The sequence below is a fragment of the Neolamprologus multifasciatus genome, chromosome 3 (assembly GCF_963576455.1).
Source record: "Neolamprologus multifasciatus chromosome 3, fNeoMul1.2, whole genome shotgun sequence".
Lineage (NCBI taxonomy): Eukaryota > Metazoa > Chordata > Actinopteri > Cichliformes > Cichlidae > Neolamprologus > Neolamprologus multifasciatus.
The window spans coordinates 24,674,316-24,697,877 of NC_140441.1; the positions used below are offsets into that span (position 1 = coordinate 24,674,316).

General features: G+C 39.5%; 3 protein-coding genes and 1 long non-coding RNA gene across 5 annotated transcripts in view; all 4 read left to right on the plus strand.

The window, feature by feature from the left end:
- LOC146522196 (uncharacterized) overlaps positions 1 to 23,562 on the plus strand; it is a 360,305-nt gene that overhangs the window by 315,946 nt on the left and 20,797 nt on the right. The window lies entirely within an intron of this gene.
- Positions 3,424 to 5,978, plus strand: LOC146522211 (permeability factor 2-like). The gene is made up of 4 exons (XM_085155475.1): positions 3,424 to 3,794; positions 3,952 to 4,060; positions 4,166 to 4,240; positions 4,598 to 5,978. The coding sequence occupies exons 1-4, from the start codon at positions 3,728 to 3,730 to the stop codon at positions 4,599 to 4,601; spliced, it is 255 nt and encodes an 84-aa protein (XP_085011601.1). The 5' UTR covers positions 3,424 to 3,727; the 3' UTR covers positions 4,602 to 5,978.
- Positions 8,210 to 11,506, plus strand: LOC146522212 (permeability factor 2-like). Its single transcript, XM_085155474.1, has 6 exons — positions 8,210 to 8,397; positions 8,492 to 8,610; positions 8,698 to 9,884; positions 10,030 to 10,135; positions 10,241 to 10,315; positions 10,835 to 11,506. The coding sequence occupies exons 3-6, from the start codon at positions 9,818 to 9,820 to the stop codon at positions 10,842 to 10,844; spliced, it is 258 nt and encodes an 85-aa protein (XP_085011600.1). The 5' UTR covers positions 8,210 to 8,397; positions 8,492 to 8,610; positions 8,698 to 9,817; the 3' UTR covers positions 10,845 to 11,506.
- Positions 14,737 to 23,395, plus strand: LOC146522213 (permeability factor 2-like). Of its 2 annotated transcripts, none has more exons than XM_085155473.1 (4): positions 14,737 to 15,326; positions 21,597 to 21,705; positions 21,811 to 21,885; positions 22,200 to 23,395. In XM_085155473.1, exons 1-4 carry the CDS (start codon positions 15,260 to 15,262, stop codon positions 22,246 to 22,248), a joined length of 300 nt encoding a protein of 99 aa, XP_085011599.1. In that variant the 5' UTR covers positions 14,737 to 15,259; the 3' UTR covers positions 22,249 to 23,395. The 2 variants fall into 2 exon arrangements, with proteins under 2 accessions (XP_085011599.1, XP_085011598.1); XM_085155472.1 differs by lacking the exon at positions 14,737 to 15,326 and adding an exon at positions 21,231 to 21,438 and having other exon boundaries at positions 22,200 to 23,390.

The window sequence follows — 23,562 nt, forward strand, 5'->3', positions numbered from 1 at the left end:
TCTCCCAACTCGCCATGAAGTTTTAACGTTCCACGTAACAGAGTAAGCATGGTAGTGGTAGAAATTAGAGAGTCAACGAGCCATTAAATGCTAAACTGATTTCCTCTCCACAGATATGAATGATCGCCCCCTGTTATTGCGATTAGGATTAGGATTGAACTTTATTGTTATTACACATGTATAAATACAGGGTAACGAAATGCAGTTTGCATCTAATCAGAAGTGCAAGAGTAGTAACTGCAATAACAGCAGATTATTTACAAATAAGTTACGCAGAGAGCAAATATACAGATGTACTATGGGCAGATGTACAGATATACTGATATATACAGTTTAGTGCAGAAAAATGATGGAGTAGTTACAAACAGATTATGTACAGAGAGACCAAACATACAGATGAACAACAGACAAATGTACAGATGTACTGTTGTACACATATGTACATGTGATATACAGATGATCTGTGTAGCATACAGATGTTCTATATTGCTATATAGACGGGTAGATATACAGATGTACTATGAACAATTATACAGATCTGCTAAATATATACAGATGTAAGGTGTGTGCTAAACAGAGCTACAGAACCTATGACTAGATCTACAGTAGTGGAGTGCTCTGAACAGTCTGTAATAGTGAACAGTGTACACACTATAACATGGACTATCACTATGCTATGTGAGTGTCCTAAAACTATAGCAGTAACCAATGTGAGCATATGGTGAATGTTCAGAATGAATGATAGTCATGATCATAAGTTTATTCTTCACTTCTTAAGCTGCTGGAGTTTTCAGAAATGTAAAGTGTGTGTTGTTAACACTACACTCAATTAGGTGGATACTGGTTAAACATGTGCTTCTTCTTCCTTCAGAGTCAGCGTATTACAACAAGAATAAACTTTACATTTCAATGGCAAGGCAAGGCAAGGCATTATGCATCTACACAAAAGAGAGAGTGATGATGCATACACTGTTAGAAAGTCTGCAGATGCTTGCGTCCACTTATTTTGAAAATAAAATGGGTGGATTTTTGTCTTCACTGGTTCACTGGTAAATGTTCAATAGAGTGTATAGTTGGTGGATGAATTACAAGTGTGAAATCTGTGAAAACAAAGAAGAAACACGGCGTCTAAAGACAGCATCATGGAGCAGCCTGAAACTACCAACACTGTGGTACAGAGCATCCAGAGAAACCACAGCTGTCAAAAGACAGCTATTATGTTTTATCATGCACAGTCTGCTCAAACATATTTATTGCAGGCAAGTTTAAACGACACTAGTAGGCACTCAAAGACAACAAATGACTGCTGCAGAATTAAGTGTGGTGCAATATGACTGACTCACGTGAAAAAGCTGGTATGGGAAAATAATCCCTGGAAATCTTCTTTATGTTCCTACAAGGATTTTAGGCTTGATACTAACAAAAGGAGAGTAAAAAAAGAAAAATATACAAGGCAAAAAGGGATCACCACTCTGAAGGTTGGGGCTTGTTTGGATCAGTCACAGGGATGATATTTTTGGCTTAACTGTCATCCAAACAATGACTTTCTGGACAAGTTTGTTCAATTATAAAATATCTAAAAATATCATAAATTTTATCAATGATCTAACTGAGAATGTTCACCAGTAGCATTATGCTTCATCAAAGTAGCACAAACTAAAACATTATTATTGTTTCAGCCCGAGGACCAGAGGAAACACAGCACAGCAAAGTATGAGTTAAAGATAATGTGTCTTTAGGTTGACATTATGGTAAATGGCCTGTATTTGTACAGCTTTACACAACCAGTCATCCACCCATTCACACACACATTCACACACTGGTGATGACAAGCTACATTGTAGCCACAGCCACCCTGGGGTGCACTGACAGAGGCAAGGCAACATTAGTTATAACCCTCTGCACTTCAAGTATGCTGGTTTCCGGAAAAACCTTTATCGTTGCAAATCACAGACAATCTTTATGGTTTACTTGGATTACTAAAGAGGAATGCAGTGTGGGGGTGACAGTCATGACAAAGCTCACTTTTCACTTGTAAGAAAGCAAGAAAGAGGTTACAGTTGCAACACTTGGTGTTGATCCAATTCTTAGTTTTATCTGAGTCACAATAGCAGTTCCAGAGTACTGCTGACTGAAAGCCAGCAGTGATGCAAGATATCTGTGAAAACTGTATTCTAACTGAAAGCCAGCAGTATTTTCACCAGAATCTTTATTTGGATCCCACAATTCAGGTGTTAAAGAGGGTCACCGAATATGTGTTAATGATCAGACTACCATTCTGAGGCCATGCGATTCAACAAAGGCATCTGCATTAGAGCAGAGTCCATAAGCTATAAAGATGAAGGGATGGAGCAGTCAACTTTGTGATTTTCCATAAAACTGCAAAAAGGTCATCAAAGTGTGTTTGGTGGACTCTCCTGTGCTAATGTGCCCTGACAAAAGCAGGATTTGAGAATGAGCTCTGGAGATTCAGCGGGAAACAAATCAGACAATGATGATTGCCTTTACTCTGGATGTCTGCATCACAGCCCAGTTTCTCGTCTTCGTACGAAGAATAACAAAAGACTATGAAGGAACTGGCAGTAGTGCCAGTCAGTGATAGGGACTACAGTAGGAAGTGATTTGTTCTTGAAGGTAACTCCATGCTTAGCTAAGGCTTAACCTGCAATGGGATACATTGGCAGGTGTTACAACCTGTGGATGTCCAAATCTGACCAGGAAGAATGCCAGACTTCCCAAAAGGCCCAGTTTCTTATGCGGCCCATTGGAAAAATTCATTGCTCACCATTGGATTGGAGCCCCCTCACCCCCTAGAAAATGTTATGTCAATATGTTTAGAAACAAATAATATTTAGATAAGCTACATTACTCTGGGAACTCAGTACATCACATCCTTACAATGATGAAAGTGCACACTCTGCTTACAAACACGCTGATTTCAAAAGGATAGAAACACAATGCAGATTTACTGTGTTTATGCAAAGATACACATGCACATCTCCAAAGAATGGATGAAAAAATGCAATTTTAGTAGAGTTCTAAGGAGGACATGTTATGCTCTAACATTCCCTTTCTTTTTATTTACTGAAAATCTCAGGAAAAGGCAAATGCTGTTTATCGTAAGGAGAACTGTAAGTAAACTTTGAGGAGAGTGCAACAGAAAGAGTAAACGATTAGGCATCAGTGCTTCTGCTGTCCAAACTGTTGATATTAGACTGATCGTTGAAAGAGATTTCACTTCTCTGGAAGCAGCTCAGCAACATAGCAGTTCATTTATTCTCAAGACACACACATTAGTGACTGGAGTTAGTTCAAACATGAAAAGGGAAGTCTGACGTCAGTTTCAGCGAATACAAGCGACACCTGAAGGCAGGCATGTCTCAACATAAAGAAGTCACAGACAAAGTCCTTACAATTAGGTGAACAAAGAAAGTTTTAATGCCAAAGAATTGCGACAGCAGGATTTACAGTGTGAGAGAACGCAAATCAAAAAAACAATTTTTTATTCAGCCACTTCTTAGGAAGAAATCCTTGGCCGGGGTCCACGTACCTGTGAGAGTATATAAGGAGGTTCAGAGATGATGAACCTCACAGTCCTGCACACTCAGGCAGCTTGAGAAGTGAAGGAGACGCACAGCAGCAGAGATCCTTCATATCGAAGAAGAACAAATCAGTTGAAGACTGAGCCTTCAGTAGATCCTCCACTCAATAATTAAAAAGCTTTAAGATGAAGACAAGTGTTGCCATCCAGTGCATCGTTCTCCTGGCCTGCATGGCCCTTTGCACTTCACATGGTAAGTGTGTTTCATCAGATTATGGAAAAAATTGGTGTATTTGTGCAGTTTGAATGGAGCTAAGTTATGCCAACAAATCAATTTAAATATATTTATTTTAAGTAAAATATGAAACTGCAACAGTTTAACATTAATTATCACTTTCTATGTTTTCCAGTTATTCCAAGGTGCCGGTGTTTGCAGACCAGTAAGTTTGTAAAGATCGCTCTCATCGCTCAACTCAAGGTTCATGAGCCTCGTCCATACTGCAACAGGAGAGAAGTCATGTAAGTGCCCACAGTGACAGGAGCACATTATTAATAAGAGCTCAGTCATTAATAAGGATTGTTTATAAAGTGGTTTTAAATCAAAGTTTTCTTTACATGTTACAGTGTCACACTGAAAAAGGGGAGTGAACAGTGTCTCGATCCTGAGTCTAAATTCACCCAAGAACTACTGAAAAAACTGTAAGTCATACAGATGTTTTTGTTTATTTCATTCACTGTTATTCAACTAAATGTGAGTTAAATATTAGAGAGGAAGTCAGTGAAGTTAAAACAGGAATATCAACAGTCACTTTGGGGCATCGTGCGAGGCTCTGCACATCAGTGATTAAAAATCAGAATCAGCATACTTTATTAAACCCTAAGGAGATTGTGTGGGTTAGAGTTGGTTGCTCCAGTATGGTAACACAACACTAATGGTTTTACTGATGGTTGTAGAGCAGCAGTTTAAAGCTCAGGGTAAAAATGCATGACTTGATCTGTTCACTACCACTGGAGCTTCAAGGTCTCATCTCTGTGATACATTGTCTTTGGAATCAGATGAAAAATACGACCGTCAGCCCTCAAACAACCACATCACCAGCCACAGTGCCAGAATCATCATGATCCACTTTGCATGTTTAGCGCTGGTACAACATGTGTCAATCAAGAAGAAGGAGCAGCACAACTCGGGTTCTCATTACAAAATATAAAGGCAAAGTAGACAGTGACAGCTACATCTGACAGCAAGTTGTAAACAGATTTAACATCAGATGTAAAATATTTAATATCCAAGTTCTCAGTAATTTCTTTCTGGAGACAATCAGGGATGGGTGTTGGAAATCTTATCATTCAGCCTGTCTTCAGATTGAATTTATGATTAATAAGCATATATTTTATTTAAAAAATATGTTTTTTGAGTTTTGTGTCAGACAGCAGTGCTCTTATTCAGTGCACATGCAGACGTGATGTGTGTGATAAATGTGAGCAGTGATTATAGGTTAATGTGTAATTTATCTATTATTAAAGGGTTTGTAAACAATTAAAGAAGTGAACTTTTGTGGATACAGCATGTTTATGTACCATGTTCTTTTTTAATGCTGAAAAGTTCCTCAAAATAAATAATAAATCTGGAGTTTGTTAAAAAAAAATTACATCTTTTCACTTTATTATAACTAATAACTCACCAGTTTACCACCACTTTATACACAGTCAGCAAAAAGAGAACAAAAACAAACAAAACAAAAGGAGAGGCCGAATCTAAATATCAATAGGTTTGGCATTAAACCTGGTTTCACTTCAAACTATAAGCATCAACTGAAAAAAAAAAGGTTCCAAGTCATTAAACTGCTTTGCTTTTATCTCTGAGCTGTGAAAGAGATTGATTCATGAGCGGTGATGTGTTACAGCATCGCTGACAGTAGATCAAGACAGCAGATTGGATGTAAGCATGTGTAAAAACACAGATATGATTAAAAAGGAAAACGTTTCTTTCTTCTGTAATTTGTACAAATTACAGATCAAGATCAGCGTTATGTAGGACACTAACTGGCCATTTTATTAGGTACACTGCTGGACCCACTCTTGCTTTGGACTTCCTGTTTCCTTCATATCAGCTTGAAGCACTCTGGTCGTTTTCTGGCATCAGAACTCCCACTCACTGGAAATTTTCACAGACTTTCTTGTTTTTTTAAAAAAGTATATACACTTACACACTTTGCAAAACAAAATATGATCACGTTTAAATTGTGTAATTTCATTTGTAGTGAAGCATTTCTGGGATAAGCTCCAACCACTCCACCCCGCCTGCAACCCTGACAACATTAAGTGGAGGAAAATGAATGGATGGCATTTCTGAGTAGACTTGTTGTGGTTAAACATATGCAGCTCCAGATTTTGACTATTTTGTGTGCATTTTTGTAAAATTCCTTTAAACTTTGTTTTCTGTTGTAACATTTCCAGGCCCTCTTGTAACTCATTGTTTACTTTGCATATGATGAAACACTTTCATCCCATATCTGCAGAACTGCCATTCCTCGGTAAAAGGAAGTAAAATTTTTGAACTAACGCCTAAAAGATGGTGTCAGCTTTTTCTGCAGACAAGATGAATGTACTTTTTTTCTAACTGAATAGTTTGTGTTTATTATCTCGGAAGAGGGCCAAATTAAAACAAAACAAAACAACAAAAAACATTATCATATAGTTTCAATACTGTTCACTTACCTCTGCCAAACAGTGACTGCATAAAGACTCTACCTGCATGGTTAGCTGTGTGATTGCAGAGGAATGTGCTGGGTGTCTGCCAGAAGGGAAATGTCTCACTCTGCTCATGAGATAACAGAGGTCAATGCTGTCACTATACCTGGTTTTGAGCCAGTTGCCAGTGTTACTCATCATTACTCACATGAACTCCAGAGTAGTACTGTTGGCTCCAAGCCAGCAGTAGTGATAGGAAATTGGTCAAAATATCCAGACCTTTTATTTGAATTCCACAGTCCCCCTTCAGCAGGTAATTTAGGTCCCAAATATGAACCCATCATACAAGAACAAAACCTCAGCACTGACCGGAACTCTGTTGCCCCACTCAAAACCAAATCTGTATCATTCTCTCAGTCAGCGCCCTGGTTTACAGCTGAACTCAGGCTCCTGAAAGCAAAAGGACGACGACTTGAACGCCTTTATAAGAAAACTGGTCTGAATATCCACAAGGAAATGTTTAATAATCATATTATGTATTATAAGGAGTGTATTAATCAAACAAAATCTGCTTACTACTCCACCATTATCTGTTCAAAAGATGACTCAACCAAGATACTGTTTTCACTGTTCAACTCTTCTTTCAGGTCACCAGATTTTTTACCTGCTCACCTTTACTCGTCCTCCTTTTGTGATTCTTTAATGTTATTTTTCATTGAGAAAATTCACAAAATACACCAAGATCTGTTTTCCGAGGTTCCATCTAGCTCTTCCTGTGTAATTCCTCTCCCATCACACTGTTTTTCTGCTTTCCAGCTCCCCTCGGTTACTGATATTTCAGATTTCATCTGTAAGTCAAAACCTTCTACTTGTCAGCTAGACCCCATTCCTACAGTTTTGGTTAAGGCATGTCTACCTTCTTTGCTTCCCCTCATATCTGCCATCATCTGCTCTTCACTTACCACTGGAACTGTTCCTTCTTCCCTCAAAATTGCTGCCATCACCCCAATATTGAAAAAAACTGGTCTAGATCCCAATAATTTTGAGAATTTTCTGCCTATTTCCAATCTACCATTCCTTTCAAAAATTCTTGAGAAAATAGTTGCCACACAACTCCACTCACATTTAACTAATAATAATCTGTATGAACAGTTCCAGTCTGGTTTTCGCCCCTCCCATAGCACTGAAACAGCACTTATAAAAATAACCAATGATCTTCTTATGGCAGCTGACTCCGGTTTACTTTCCATTCTTATTCTCCTCGATCTGAGCGCTGCTTTCGACACTATTTCTCACTCCATTCTTCTCAGTAGGCTAGCCTCCATCGGTCTCTCCCATATTCCACTAGCCTGGTTTAATTCATACCTGTCTGATCGCACTCAGTTCATTCAACTCAAATCCTTTACTTCTCAGCCCTTTCCTCTGACCACTGGCGTGCCCCAGGGATCTGTCCTGGGCCCCTTCATTATCTACCTTCTTCCGCTTGGACACATTTTCCGTAAATACAATATCCATTTCCACTGTTATGCCGATGACACCCAGCTTTATCTGTCCACTAAACCTGATTCTGTTCTTCCCCCATCCTCCCTCACCTTCTGCTTAGCTGAACTAAATTCATGGCTCTCTTCTAATTTTCTCAAACTCAACAGTAATAAATCCGAGCTCCTCTTGGTAGGCACTAAATCAACATTATCCAGAACCAACAGTTTCTCTATTGCTATCGATAACTCACCGGTCTTCGTTTCTTCCTCTGTGAAAAGTTTGGGTGTCATCCTCGACAGTACTCTATCTTTCTATTCACACATTAATAATATTACTCGGTCTGCATAGTTTCAATTACGCAACATTAATCGTCTCCATCCTTTTCTCACCCCACATGCCACTGCCATTCTTGTCCACAGCCTTGTTACTTCCCGGATTGATTATTGTAATTCACTTCTTTTTGGTCTTACTCAAAAATCCACCCACAAGCTCCAACGCTGTTAGGAGGTGGTGGGTAGGTGTATTGTTGTTTTGGGTTTTGTTTCCCTTCTTGGCACAGGTAGGCGGGGCGGGGCTTGATGGCATTCCGGCACACCTGCGGCGCATCGGACGTCATCAGTGAGCGCTTTTATGGAGCTGAATCTCGGACGTCTGGTGTCGGAGTATTGTCGTTTTCATAAGTGGTAACGTGTTGGTGCAAGCTGAATCTGTTGATTCCACGCGATTGAGCTGCATGTTTTTAGGATCCATCACCTGCCTGCTTCTCCTTTGTTTTAGCCTGTCCCGCTGCCTGCTCGCCTGCCTAGTTTCTGTGTGTGGGCTTCTGTGGATCCGTGACGGAGAATTACTTCGTACCAGGCTGTGACCACTGCTACAGCTGTATTTCGGTGTTGCAAGTAAGCTCTCCAACTCTCCTCGTCCACTTTTAGTTTAACTCTCGGCTATCGACGTACTCTGTAACTTTGTTTGTCCCTCGCTTTTAGGTAATTCCGGTGCGTCATCGGTCCGCCCGCATACCTCGGCTCCGTCTCATCCTTTCAGCGCTGCTCTCCGTGCACATTTTTATCTGTCACTGTATATAGCCCCTTCCCTTGTAAATATTCCCTCATCTGTGTATATAAATCTGCATCACTACAATCCTGTGCTCGTGTGTGTTTCTGCCACTAAATCCATCCGGGTAAAGTCCCCTTAACAAACGCGTCCAGAACTCTGCTGCCCGTATTATCACCAGGACCCCTTCTGCCCACCACATCACTCCTGTCCTGCAGCAGCTTCATTGGCTCCCGGTCAAATATCGCATCAATTTCAAAATACTCTTGTTCACATTGTTCACAGGCTATTCATCATCTCTCTCCTCCATATCTCTCTGACCTGGTTAAGATCACCGCCCCATCTCGTTGTCTCAGATCTTCTTCTTCTCTTTCTCTCTTTGTCCCCTCCCCCCGTCTTGCAACCATGGGGAGCCGGGCTTTCAGCTGCTCTGCTCCACGACTCTGGAATTCCCTACCTCCTGATTTAAGAAACATCTCTTCCTTCTCTCTCTTTAAGTCCAAACTCAAAACCCACTTGTTCAAAATAGCTTGTCCCACATAACCTTTCCACTCTCCTATTTTATTTGTTTATGTCTTACGCTTTTATGATTCTGTAAACTTCTTGCTTTTATGTTGTGTACAGCGACCTTGAGGCGCTTTCAAATAAAAAATGTATTAAGGTCCACTGCAACACAGCTGTATGGTCTTGCTGAAGGTCAAGTTTCAACAAGTTTCCTTGGAATTGAATATTTGTAAACTCAAATGTGACGCAATGAGGAGATGCTAACAGGAATTGAAAGTACAACACAAAAACTGGATTTACAGTGTGAGAGGACAGGAAACAGATTTTTGCAGCCACTTCTTAGGAAGAAATCCTTGGCCAGAGTAAACCCAGCTGTGAGTGTATATAAGGAGGTTCAGAGATGATGAACCTCACAGTCCTGCACACTCAGGCAGCTCGAGAAGTGAAGGAGACGCACAGCAGCAGAGATCCTTCATATCGAAGAAGAGCAAATCAGTTGAAGACTGAGCCTTCAGTAGATCCTTCACTCAATAATTTAAAAGCTTTAAGATGAAGACAAGTGTTGCCATCCAGTGCATCGTTCTCCTGGCCTGCATGGCCCTTTGCACTTCACATGGTAAGTGTGTTTTTATGGAAAACCTTGGTGTATCTGTGCATCTTGAGAGGAGCTGAATTATGAAAACAAATCAATCTATTTATGTTTAAGTAAAATATGAAACTGCAGCAGTTTAACCTTAATTATCACTTTCTACACTTTCCAGTTATTCTAAGGTGCCAGTGTGTGAAGACCAGTAAGTTTGTAAGAGGTCCCATCACTGAAGTTAAGGTTCATGAGCCTCGTCCGTACTGCAACAGGAGAGAAGTCATGTAAGTGCCCACAGTGACAGGAGCACATTATTAATAAGAGCTCAGTCATTAATAAGGATTGTTTATAAAGTGTTTTTAAATCAAAGCTTTCTTTACATGTTACAGTGTCACACTGAAAAAGGGGAGTGAACAGTGTCTCGATCCTGAGTCTAAATTCACCAAAGAACTACTGAAAAAACTGTAAGTCAAACAGATGTTTTTGTTTATTTCATTCACTGTTATTCAGCTAAATGTGAGTTAAATATTAGAGAGGAAGTCAGTGAAGTTAAAACAGGAACATCAACAGTCACTTTGGAGCATCATGCGAGGCTCTGCACATCAGTGATTAAAAATACTGATGGTTTTAGAGTAATAGTTCAAAGCTCTGGATGAAAACTGCTTCTGGGTCACAGGACAAATCTGATCGGTTTTAATAAACATCTTAATGCAGTATCAATACTATAGATTATATCATTAATGATGCAGAATATATTGTAGCCATAAAATAATTTCTTTAATTCCACAATGAACAATTAACAAGCTACAATAATTGAATGTCTTTATCGTGTTTTTGTTAGTAAAATTTAGGATCGTCATTCTCATAATTTAGAAGGTGAAGAAGTTAAGAGAGAAATCACTGCTTGAGTGTTATGAGTTATGAATCTGTTCACTATCACTGGAGCTTCAAGGTCTCACGTCTGTGATTTGTTGTCTTCACAGGAGGCAGTAGAAAAGTCAGCATAAGACGACCGTCAGCCCCCAAACAACCACATCATCAGCCAATGTGTCAAACTCATTATGATGCTCTTTGCATGTTTATACCTGTTACACAAAAGAAACCAGACATCACTTAATGAGAAGAAGAAGCAGCCGAGATCGGGTGCAGATTTGTCCACCACATCCCACCGTGGTCTATGGGACTGAAATCTGGTGACTCTGGAGGTCATTTACATGCAGTCATCTCACTGTCATGTTCAGGACACCAACTTGAGTTGTGAGATATGGTGCATTATACTGCAGGAAGTAGCCATCAGAAGATGTGTACACTGTGGTCATAAAGGGATGGACATGGAAAAGGTAAACAGTGAACATTGTTCAGCTGTTGGACTGGATACATGTTTAAGTATTTGGGGTTTTTTTTATTCTTTTTTTTAATGCACTTATCATCAAGAGTGGCTCCTCCAGCTGATTTTAAACCAAAACTCTCCAAACCAGCTGATATGAGAGATCCACTTGAACTCGCTTCATAGTTCAATATTCCTTCCATAGAGTGCAGCCTTTGTGTTTTGTGTTTTATTTCATTTCATCGTTGGTCTCTTCTGGATTCTTTTTATAACGTGTATATTTTTGGATTCTCAGTGACTGAAATAAAGGTTGTTTTCTGTTTGCTTCACTTTCTTGCCTTTGAGTCCAGTATCTGGGTCCTTAACCTTGCACATTGTGACAGAATCCTCTTTCATATCTAAAACAACCAATTGTGAGACTTTAAGAACACTGAACATTTTGCTCTCTAAAAATGAGGCTTGATTGTCAGTGTTCAGTGTCAACACTGTGAACTGTTCACCATGATAATTTTGCAATTTGCTTTAAAACCTTTGCTTAAGCTAAACACGATGCAAGAACATGATACACATGTGTGACTCAAACAGCTTCATCATGAACTCAAAATCACTGAATCTGAATCCTGCATGAAAAGGTGTGTCGGGTTCTGAAGACATAACCATTAATCTTGTAAGAAGTGAGGCGGATAAAACATCACTCTTTCACATTTAGCTGGTGAAAACTGTTTTGTGCCCAGACTAAATTTATTAGCCTTGATTTTGTGTTTAAGTCACTGCTTCCTGTAAGTAGTTGAACATGGGAATAATAATAATAACACATTTCCAAACTCCGGATGTGAAAAAGTTATCTGAGGTTTCGGGAACTGGGAGCTGAGCCTGTCGTGGGTTTCTGCCAGGAGTGAATGAGACCTTTACAGGGGGACCCTCGGTCGAGGTTTAAATCTAAAATACAAACTCTCAAATCAGTTTTGTGTTGATACATTTTATTAAGATTATATTTCACCCAAAATATATTTTAGATAGCTATAGACAGAACTCTACTTAGACACACGTACAGCAAAGACATCACCAAAAGCATTAAAAACTACCAGTTTGTGGTGAAAATCTCCTGAAGTAAATTCCGATATCTGGATATTTGGTTCTGAAAACGCACAGACGCTAAACTTTAACTGGAAGCTCTACTTGGATACTTTAAAGCACCATCCTCGAGGGTCACATGCAAATATTTTGATATAGGCTACTGACGTAAAAAGCTGTTACACTGAAAGGATACATATTTAGTGGCTAGTTAGTGCCAAGTGACACATTAATAAAATACTAGAAAATTCATTCAATTCAATTTTATTTACCAGCACCAAAAACATTGGCAACAAAGTGCTTTTTATTGTAATGTAAGGGTACAGAGAAAACTCCAACAATCATATCAATCAATCAATCTTTATTTATAAGGCACTTTTCATACAGAAATGTAGCACAAAGTGCTTTACATGGTTAAAAGCAGCCCACCCCACCCCGCCCTCCAACTCACTCCCCACACTCTCTGTCACGGTAGTTAAAGAGTGGACTCAGGCGCGGAGCTCAGAAATAATGACAGTGCATTTATTTACAGAGCAGCAAGGTGACAACAGTTCAAATGTGCAACGATGGTGATAGTGCGTCCCTCCTTCCGTGTAAGCCCGTGCGTGGTAGTGAGTGCCCGTCTCTCCTCCAAGTGCTTCCTTTGTGTCCGTAAATCCTCCGTCAATCCCTGGGTGAACACACACACGACAGCAAAATGAGTACGAAGATCAGACAGTACTTCAATAACGTTAGCGACTCGAAAACACTACCAGGCTTAGTGCAATACTCCAACGCTGTCTGTCGCTCAGCCACACCATTAAGTAGCCCTGCTGAAGATGGTAGTTGATGGGCAGCAGCTGATGGATTGACTGCAGGTGCGGCAGCTCCGGGCGACAGCACTTCCGGGTCGGAGGTAGCCTGTTGCTAGGTTACCTCCTAACACACAGCGGAGCCGGAGGGGAAGACAGGGCGATAGGAGAGACACACATACACACGCACACACGCACACAAATATACACACACTGGCAGGTCGACCGGTCAGGGCGCCGTCAGATCCTGACACTCTCATTAACATAAACGATCATGGATACATACATACACATCATAGATAACCACCTATGAGCAAGTACTTGGTGACAGTGGGAATGAAAAACTCCCTTTTAACAGAAAGAAACCTCTAACAGAACCAGGCTCAGAGGAGGAAGACAGGACAAAGACATGCTGTGGAAGAGAGCCACAGACTAATCATAACTAGTGACTAAATACAATAAAAAGTGAAGAAGTAGCACTCAGTGCATCATAGAAAGCACCCAGCAGCCTAGACCTCTTGCAGCATAACCAATTGGGCTGGGATTTCTAGAATCAATTCCATTCTGATTCAATTTTGATTCAGACAGAAATATTGTAATTCTTATCATTTATTAATACTGACACTTGTGAGACTTCATCAGAGGTGTAAACATCACAGCAGATGCCTTTGTATCAAAGTTACTGAGGATGAAACACAGAAAAAAATGAAGGAGATTTTCTTGGCCTGTCTTTTTATAGCAGTTAACCTTAAAAATATTCTGCAGTAGATCAAATACGGAAGAAAACCATGAACCAACATATGAACATTATCTGATGCTGCTGAGGTGAAGCAGAGCAAGGTTACAGAGGTTTTATTAGATACACAGCTAAGGGTTTTGCAATTTCTCATAATTTTAAAAAGTTTAAATTTCTCTGGTATTGAACAGCAGAAATTAGATTTTCTTGTAGGAAGTCATTTAAAAAAAACCAGCAGGAGACTGCGCTGTGAACAACGGTAGACTGGTGCGTAATATGCAAATCCAAATGTGCAAAACTGATATTCACCACAGTAATGCTGATTTCTGTCACAACACAGTAGACGGATAAGACAAACACATAAGGACTTGTTATTATTTCCAGTGTAGCTGCTGATGTCTGCAAGTGCTTGAATTGAGCATGACTCACACTGATTTCATCACAAGAATAAGATTAGATCTAAAACCCATCTAGCCCAGGGACTAGCTGACTGTGACTGACTTCCCGTGTCATTCACACAACATTGTCTGGTGTTTTCTCGCTGAGGGCAGGAAACTGAAGGAGAAACAGCCTCACCCACCAGACTGACAAGAGGCTGAACTCACTCCCCTCTTCACAAAAAAAGACTGAGTTGTAATAAGCACACACACCAGCACCAGTCCCTTTACTACATTGCTACTGCTACTATTTCATACATTTCAGAGGCATCCAAATAGGCTACATGTCTTCATGCAAGGTATCTGTCAAAATACCCAAATATACCTAAATAAATAGAAAATGATCTTTTCAGCTGTGTTTAAAGGAACTTTCCATTCTCTTTCTTTTTATCATTTTATTTATTGGAAAGTGTTCAAACACTTTTATCATAAAGAGAAGTGTAAGTAAACTTTAAGCAGAGTGCATCAGAAACAGTAAAATATTAGGCATATCATATCATAATTTGAGCTGTCTAAATTATTCATATTAGACTGATCATATAAAGACTTTATTGCATTTCACCTCTCTGTAAGTAGATCAGAGATACCAAATATCCTTTATCAGCAAAACTCACATATGAGTGATTGGAGTGAGTCCAAAATGAGTGAAATGTGACATCAATTTCAACAGATACAAACGACACCTGAAGGCAGGCATGTCTCAACATCAACCAGTCGCACAGGAAATCTTTGCGAGTAAGTGAACGTATAAAGTTTAAATGCCAAAGGATTGCGACAGCAGGATTTCCACTGTGGGAGGACAGACATCGGAAAGTATTTTTTTCAGCCACTTCTCAGGAAGACATCCTTGCCCGGGGTCCACGTACCTGTGAGAGTATATAAGGAGGTTCAGAGATGATGACCCTCACAGTCCTGCACACTCAAGCAGCTCGAGAAGTGAAGGAGACGCACAGCAGCAGAGATCCTTCATATCGAAGAAGAGCAAATCAGTTGAAGACTGAGCCTTCAGTAGATCCTTCACTCAATACTTGAAAAGCTTTAAGATGAAGACAAGTGTTGCCATCCAGTGCATCGTTCTCCTGGCCTGCATGGCCCTTTGCACTTCACATGGTAAGTGTGTTTTTATGGAAAACCTTGGTGTATCTGTGCATCTTGAGAGGAGCTGAATTATGAAAACAAATCAATCTATTTATGTTTAAGTTTAAGTAAAATATGAAACTGCAGCAGTTTAACCTTAATTATCACTTTCTACGCTTTCCAGTTATTCTAAGGTGCCAGTGTGTGAAGACCAGTAAGTTTGTAAGAGGTCCCATCACTGAAGTTAAGGTTCATGAGCCTCGTCCATACTGCAAAAGGAGAGAAGTCATGTAAGTGCCCACAGTGACAGGAGCACATTATTAATAAGAGCTCAGTCATTAATAAGGATTGTTTATAAAGTGTTTTTAAATCAAAGCTTTCTTTACATGTTACAGTGTCACACTGAAAAAGGGGAGTGAACAGTGTCTCGATCCTGAGTCTAAATTCACCAAAGAACTACTGAAAAAAACTGTAAGTCAAACAGATGTTTTTGTTTATTTCATTCACTGTTATTCAGCTAAATGTGAGTTAAATATTAGAGAGGAAGTCAGTGAAGTTAAAACAGGAACATCAACAGTCACTTTGGAGCATCATGCGAGGCTCTGCACATCAGTGATTTAAAATACTGATGGTTTTAGAGTAATAGTTCAAAGCTCTGGATGAAAACTGCTTCTGGGTCACAGGACAAATCTGATCGGTTTTAATAAACATCTTAATGCAGTATCAATACTATAGATTATATCATTAATGATGCAGAATATATTGTAGCTATAAAATAATTTCTTTAATTCCACAATGAACAATTAACAAGCTACAATAATTGAATGTCTTTATCGTGTTTTTGCTAGTAAAATTCAGGATTGTCATTCTCATAATTTAGAAGGTGAAGAAGTTAAGAGAGAAATCACTGCTTGAGTGTTATGAGTTATGAATCTGTTCACTATCACTGGAGCTTCAAGGTCTCACGTCTGTGATTTGTTGTCTTCACAGGAGGCAGAAGAAAAGTCAGCATAAGACAACCGTCAGTCCCCAAACAACCACATCATCAGCCAATGTGTCAAACTCATTATGATGCTCTTTGCATGTTTATACCTGTTACACAAAAGAAACCAGACATCACTTAATGAGAAGAAGGAGCAGCTGGTGCAAATTTGTCCACCACATCCCACCGTGGTCTATGGGACTGAAATCTGGTGACTCTGGAGGTCATTTACATGCAGTCATCTCACTGTCATGTTCAGGACACCAGCTTGAGTTGTGAGATATGGTGCATTATACTGCAGGAAGTAGCCATCAGAAGATGTGTACACTGTGGTCATAAAGGGATGGACATGGAAACAGCAAACAGTGAACATTGTTCAGCTGTTGGACTGGATACATGTTTAAGTATTTGGGTTTTTTTTATTCTTTTCTTAATGCACTTATCATCAAGAGTGGCTCCTCCAGCTGATTTTAAACCAAAACTCTCCAAACCAGCTGATATGAGAGATCCACTTACACGACACAGAACACTCTGATTTCAACATCTGGAAATAGCATTGAACTCGCTTCATAGTTCAATATTCCTTCCATAGAGTGCAGCCTTTGTGTTTTGTGTTTTATTTCATTTCATCGTTGGTCTCTTCTGGATTATTTTTATAACGTTTTTGGATTCTCAGTGACTGAAATAAAGGTTGTTTTCTGTTTGCTTCACTTTCTTGCCTTAGAGTCCAGTATCTGGGTCCTTAACCTTGCACATTGTGACAGAATCTCCTCTTTCATATCTAAAACAACCAATTCTGAGACTTTAAGAACACTGAACATTTTGCTCTCTAAAAATGAGGCTTGATTGTCAGTGTTCAGTGTCAACACTGTGAACTGTTTACCATGATCATTTTGCAGTTTGCTTTAAAAATGTAGCTTAAACATGATGCAAGAACATGATACACATGTGTGACTCAAACAGCTTCATCATGAACTCAAAATCACTGAATCTGAATCCTGCATGAAAAGGTGTGTCGGGTGTGAAGACATAACCATTAATCTTGTAAGAAGTGAGGCGGATAAAACATCACTCTTTCACATTTAGCTGGTGAAAACTGTTTTGTGCCCAGACTAAATTTATTATCCTTGATTTTGTGTTTAAGTCACTGCTTCCTGTAAGTAGTTGAACATGGGAATAATAATAATAACACATTTCCAAACTCCGGATGTGAAAAAGTTATCTGAGGTTTTGGGAACTGGGAGCTGAGCCTGTCGTGGGTTTCTGCCAGGAGTGAATGAGACCTTTACAGGGAGACCCTCGGTCAAGGTTTAAATCTAAAATACAAACTCTCAAATCAGTTTTGTGTTGATACATTTTATTTAAGATTATATTTCACCCAAAATATATTTTAGATAGCTATAGACAGAACTCTAGTTAGTCACACGTACAGTAAAGACATCACCAAAAGCATTAAAAACGACCCGTTTGTGGTGAAAATCTCCTGAAGTAAATGTCGACATCTGGATATTTGGTTCTGAAAACGCACAGACGCTAAACTTTAACTGGAAGCTCTACTTGGATACTTTAAAGCACTGTCCTGAGGGTCACATGCAAATATTTTTGATATAGGCTACTGAAGTAAAAAGCTGCGTTTCTCAACTGCAGAGTTACACTGAAAGGCTACATATTTATTAGGGGTGCAACGATACTCGTATCGATATTGAACTGTTCGATACAGTGCTTTCGGTTCGGTACGCATATGTATCGAACAATACAACATTTTTAATTTATTTTATCAACTTTCCTTCTGGCGGTGCTGTCTGTGTTGAGCGCTCAGTGGATCTGCACTCGACAGTGCAGCCTAGGCGGAGTAGTCGAACGCAGATTCACTGAGCGCAGGGCAAGCTAGCGAGACAGAAGTTAAGCTCTCCTTGCAACATGGCAAATTGAACCTCCCCCACCCTCATTCAGATCTGGCGTTTGGAACTATTTTGGTTTTCATGTGACGTATGACCCTGAAGGTAAGCGCGTCATGGACTAAAGTAAAACAGTATGTTGGATGTGTCAGCAATGCTCAATTACATGAGTGGGAACTAGTGCGTTAGCGCAGTTAGCTCGTTAACGTGTTGGCCGTCCAGCCCCACGCACGGGGCGATCCGAGGTAGCTCGTTAACGGAGATTTGCCGTGTTGTGACGTTAACGTCATTTCAGATTAAGGCTGACAGCACTAGTGGGAACACAACGAATATGACTGCACATTTACTCCGACATCATCCTAGTGCAAAGACAAGTGGAAGCAGACAAAAACAACAAGCAGGCATGCTACAAACTTTACCCGAGTCATTTAGACAGCCGTTAGCACATGATTCTCCTTATGGGGACCTGATATGTTTAATATGCTGCTGAGAGTATAGCCCAGAAGAAGCGTATAGTATAGCTTTTATTTTGGAAAGAGCCATTTCTCTGTAATAAACTCTCTTTTCCAAAGATGAGTGATTCCTCAATCAGATACAGGGCTCGCAAAATCGCTAGTCCGCCGTCCCGGGGCTAGCGATTTTTCCAGTCGGGCTGCCCTGCCCGTTGGCCTATCGTAGGAAGGAAAAATATATGTCAATGCTTTTGCATTCTTTCGGAAATGTCGCTGGGTAATTATGTCATTGGCATCGGTGAGCCACTGTCAATATGTGACATATTGAAATCGCGTTTGAATTTGCGCTTGTTTTTTGCTTTCACTTTGCAATTGCGCGAACTGTGTATAGAGAGCGACAGTACTGATTGGTGAGTGATAATTTGCGCACCAATTCCTCTGACATCATCTTATCAATCATTAGCTTACTATGCAAACATGACAAGTGAAATCTCCCGCAGCAAGCTTAAACATGTGAGAGGTTGATCGTGCAGAGAATCGCTGAGCGTTATGTGAGTGCGTGTGTAAAAGCAGCAGGATATATATTTTAGTTCTGCTGAGCCAAATAAGACAGGTCAGGGTGAAGAAGTGACAGCCAAAGAAAAGCTTACCACAAAACGGAAAAGTTATGACAAATCAGACTATAAGGCAAAAAGAAAGTGCAGCTTTATGGTTTCATGGACAAAAGAATTTCTGTGGCTGCAATATGACGAGCTAAATAACCAGGGCTGCACATAAGTGGTCCGCAGGTGCGCATTCACTGTCAAAATAAAAAACGCGCACAAGATAAGAAGTTGCAACGCATTTTTGTGTACATAAGATTTTCTGGAGGAGGACAGACATTTGTTTAGAACTCTTAAAGATGTCGAAGAAGCTCCTTTAAGCAATTACTGTGATGTACCTCCACCTCCAAAGAAATGTCAGAAGGAGTCCGAACCACAAAAGAAGCGCGTATTCTCGGAAAAGTGGTTGCAGGAGGTGAGCTGGCTTCAAACAAATGATGAATGCACAGAGATGTGGTGCAGAATGTGCCGTGAAAATTTAATAAATGACAAATTAATAAAAAGGCATGAACATTTTTTTTGTATCGAAAAAATAAGTATCGAACCGAACCAAACCGTGAATTTTGTGTATCGTTGCACCCCTAATATTTAGTGGCTAGTTAGTGCCAAGTGACACATTAATAAAATACTAGAACATTCATTCAATTCAATTTTATTTACCAGCACCAAAAACATAGGCAGCAAAGTGCTTTTTATTGTAATGTAAGGGTACAGAGAAAACTCCAACAATCATATCAATCAATCAATCAATCTTTATTTATAAAGCACTTTTCATACAGAAATGTAGCACAAAGTGTTTTACATGGTTAAAAGCAGCCCACCCCACCCCACCCTCCAACTCACTCCCCACACTCTCATTAACATAAACTATCATGGATACATACATACACATCATAGATAACCACCTATGAGCAAGTACTTGGTGACAGTGGGAATGAAAAACTCCCTTTTAACAGAAAGAAACCTCTAACAGAACCAGGCTCAGAGGAGGAAGACAGGACAAAGACATGCTGTGGAAGAGAGCCACAGACTAATAATAACTAGTGACTAAATACAATAAAAAGTGAAGAAGTAGCACTCAGTGCATCATAGAAATCACCCAGCAGCCTAGACCTCTTGCAGCATAACCAATTGGGCTGGGATTTCTAGAATCAATTCCATTCCGATTCAATTTTGATTCAGACAGAAATATTGTAATTCTTATCATTTATTAATACTGACACTTGTGAGACTTCATCAGAGGTGTAAACACCACAGCAGATGCCTTTGTATCAAAGTTACTGAGGATGAAACACAGAAAAACATGAAGGAGATTTTCTTGGCTTGTCTTTTTATAGCAGTTAACCTTAAAAATATTCTGCAGTAGATCAAATACGGAAGAAAACCATGAACCAACATATGAACATTATCTGATGCTACTGAGGTGAAGCAGAGCAAGGTTACAGAGGTTTTCAGCTGTGTTTAAAGGAACTTTCCATTCTCTTTCTTTTTATCATTTTATTTATTGGAAAGTGTTCAAACACTTTTATCATAAAGAGAAGTGTAAGTAAACTTTAAGCAGAGTGCATCAGAAACAGTAAAATATTAGGCATATCATATCATAATTTGAGCTGTCTAAATTATTCATATTAGACTGATCATATAAAGACTTCATGCATTTCACCTCTCTGTAAGTAGATCAGAGATACCAAATATCCTTTATCAGCAAAACTCACATATGAGTGATTGGAGTGAGTCCAAAATGAGTGAAATGTGACATCAATTTCAACAGATACAAACGACACCTGAAGGCAGGCATGTCTCAACATAAACCAGTCGCACAGGAAATCTTTGCGAGTAAGTGAACGTATAAAGTTTAAATGCCAAAGGATTGCGACAGCAGGATTTCCACTGTGGGAGGACAGACATCGGAAAGTATTTTTTTCAGCCACTTCTCAGGAAGACATCCTTGGCCGGGGTCCACGTGCCTGTGAGAGTATATAAGGAGGTTCAGAGATGATGAACCTCACAGTCCTGCACACTTAGGCAGCTCGAGAAGTGAAGGAGACGCACAGCAGCAGAGATCCTTCATATCGAAGAAGAACAAACCAGTTGAAGACTGAGCCTTCAGTAGATCCTTCACTCAATACTTGAAAAGCTTTAAGATGAAGACAAGTGTTGCCATCCAGTGCATCGTTCTCCTGGCCTGCATGGCCCTTTGCACTTCATTAAGTAAGTGTGTTTTATCAGATTATGGAAAACCTTGGTGTATTTGTGCATCTTGAGTGGAGCTGAATTATGAAAACAAATCAATGTAAATGTATTTATGTTTAAGTAAAATATGAAACTGCAGCAGTTTAACATTAATTATAACTTTATACCTTTTCCAGTTATTCCAAGGTGCCAGTGTGTGAAGACCAATAAGTTAATAAGGACCGCTCTCATCGCTCAACTCAAGGTTCATGAGCCTTGTCAATACTGCAACAGGAGAGAAGTCATGTAAGTGCCCACAGTGACAGGAGCACATTATTAATAAGAGCTCAGTCATTAATAAGGATTGTTTATAAAGTGGTTTTAAATCAAAGTTTTCTTTACATGTTACAGTGTCACACTGAAGAATGGGAGTGAACAGTGTCTCGATCCTGAGTCAAAATTCACCATAATGCTGCTAGAAAAACTGTAAGTCACACAGATGGTTTTTCTTTCATTCACTGGTGTTCAACTTAATGTGAGTTAAATATTAGAGAGAAAGTCAGTGAAGTTAAAACGGGAACATCAACAGTCACTTTGGGGCATCAGAGTGAGGCTCTGCACATCAGTGATTAAAAATACTGATGGTTTTACAGAAGCATTTTTTTTTTTCAAATCAAGATCCTTTTTTTATTCAGAAAGTAAATAAGACAAAAAAGTTGGTTGATTTTGTTGTTAAAGCTTTAAAAGTTGTGATTTATTTTGCAACCCAGCCTCATCTCTCTGATATGTTGTTTTCACAGGAATCAGAGGAAAAATACAGCATCGGCTGCAGTGCCAGACTCCTCATGATGCACTTTGCATGTTTAGCGCTGTTACAACATGTGTCGATCAAGAAGAAGGAGCAGCACAGCTCATCACAAAATATAAATGCATTTAATTCCTCAGCCTGTCTTCTGGCTTAAGTTGTGATTACTAAGCATATGCATATTTATATATCTGCGTCTATATATATTGATTTTTGTAAAGTATGTAACGCAAAAATTAATTTATTTGTGCTATTTCAACATTTTCAGAGTTGAATTTAATGTATATTCGTACCATGTTTGTCTCTTTGATTCTGAAATGTACAACAGTGACTCCAAAGCCGACTCAATAAATCTCTAAGTTGTTGAATAAGTTACATCTTTTCACTTTATTATAACAACTAATTAATGTTTTAATTGTAAGGAGCCAGAGGAAATATTAGACAAACAGGAACATACAAAGAGGGAAAGGTGCAACCAGCACAACAACATAAAAAAACGAAACAAATCGAATGAAACATTGCTTTTAAAATCTCAAAAGTAAGCAGCTGCTTCAGTTTAAACAGGACTGCGACTTTGATAGAGTTTGTTTCTAGCAGGATAACAAAGTGTGTGTTATAACACAGTATGTGTTATCCTGCGCACACCCAATTACACCACCAGCAGCCTGAATTGCCGTTTAGGGATCACACAATAATCTTTGTAAATACTCTTTACCAAAAAGGGAAATGTTTTCTTAATGTCATTTTTAGTTACCAGGTATTACAAATTACGAGGTATTCCTAACAAAAAAGCAGAAAACTGTTTACATATTTAATGCAGGACATAGGATCTGATTATCTTATGATTATCATATCAAGAGTTGTTCACATTGCTCCAGGAGTATAGAAGTCACATGGTCTAATGTCCAGGGCTTTTATTGTGAAAGATAAGCATAAGCAGACGTGTTACCTGGACACTTTGCCCAAAGAAATGTTTGAAATTAAAAATAATTTACAAAATTCTTCCTATCATTTACAAATCCATCAGTATCTGTCTGACCTGCTGCACCCATACACACAGTGTCAGGTGCTACGGTCGTCAGCCATGGGTCTGCTTTCTGTCAGTCACACCAACCTCCAAAGCTTTTAGTGTTTCAGCTCCACCCTCCGGAGTCATCTCAACTATTAGTAGTAATAGTAGTAGTAGTATTGTGGTGGGGCGTGGTCTGTGGCACGGCTGCGGGGGACGCGGACGCACCTGAGCGGCACCCGCAATCACGCCTCGCCAGCTTAAAACAGACTGAACTGGGTCCTGGCTGTTGTTGGTGGTGTATGGGCGGCTGGGAGCTGGAAAGCTGCAGATGTGAGTATTGCTGTGA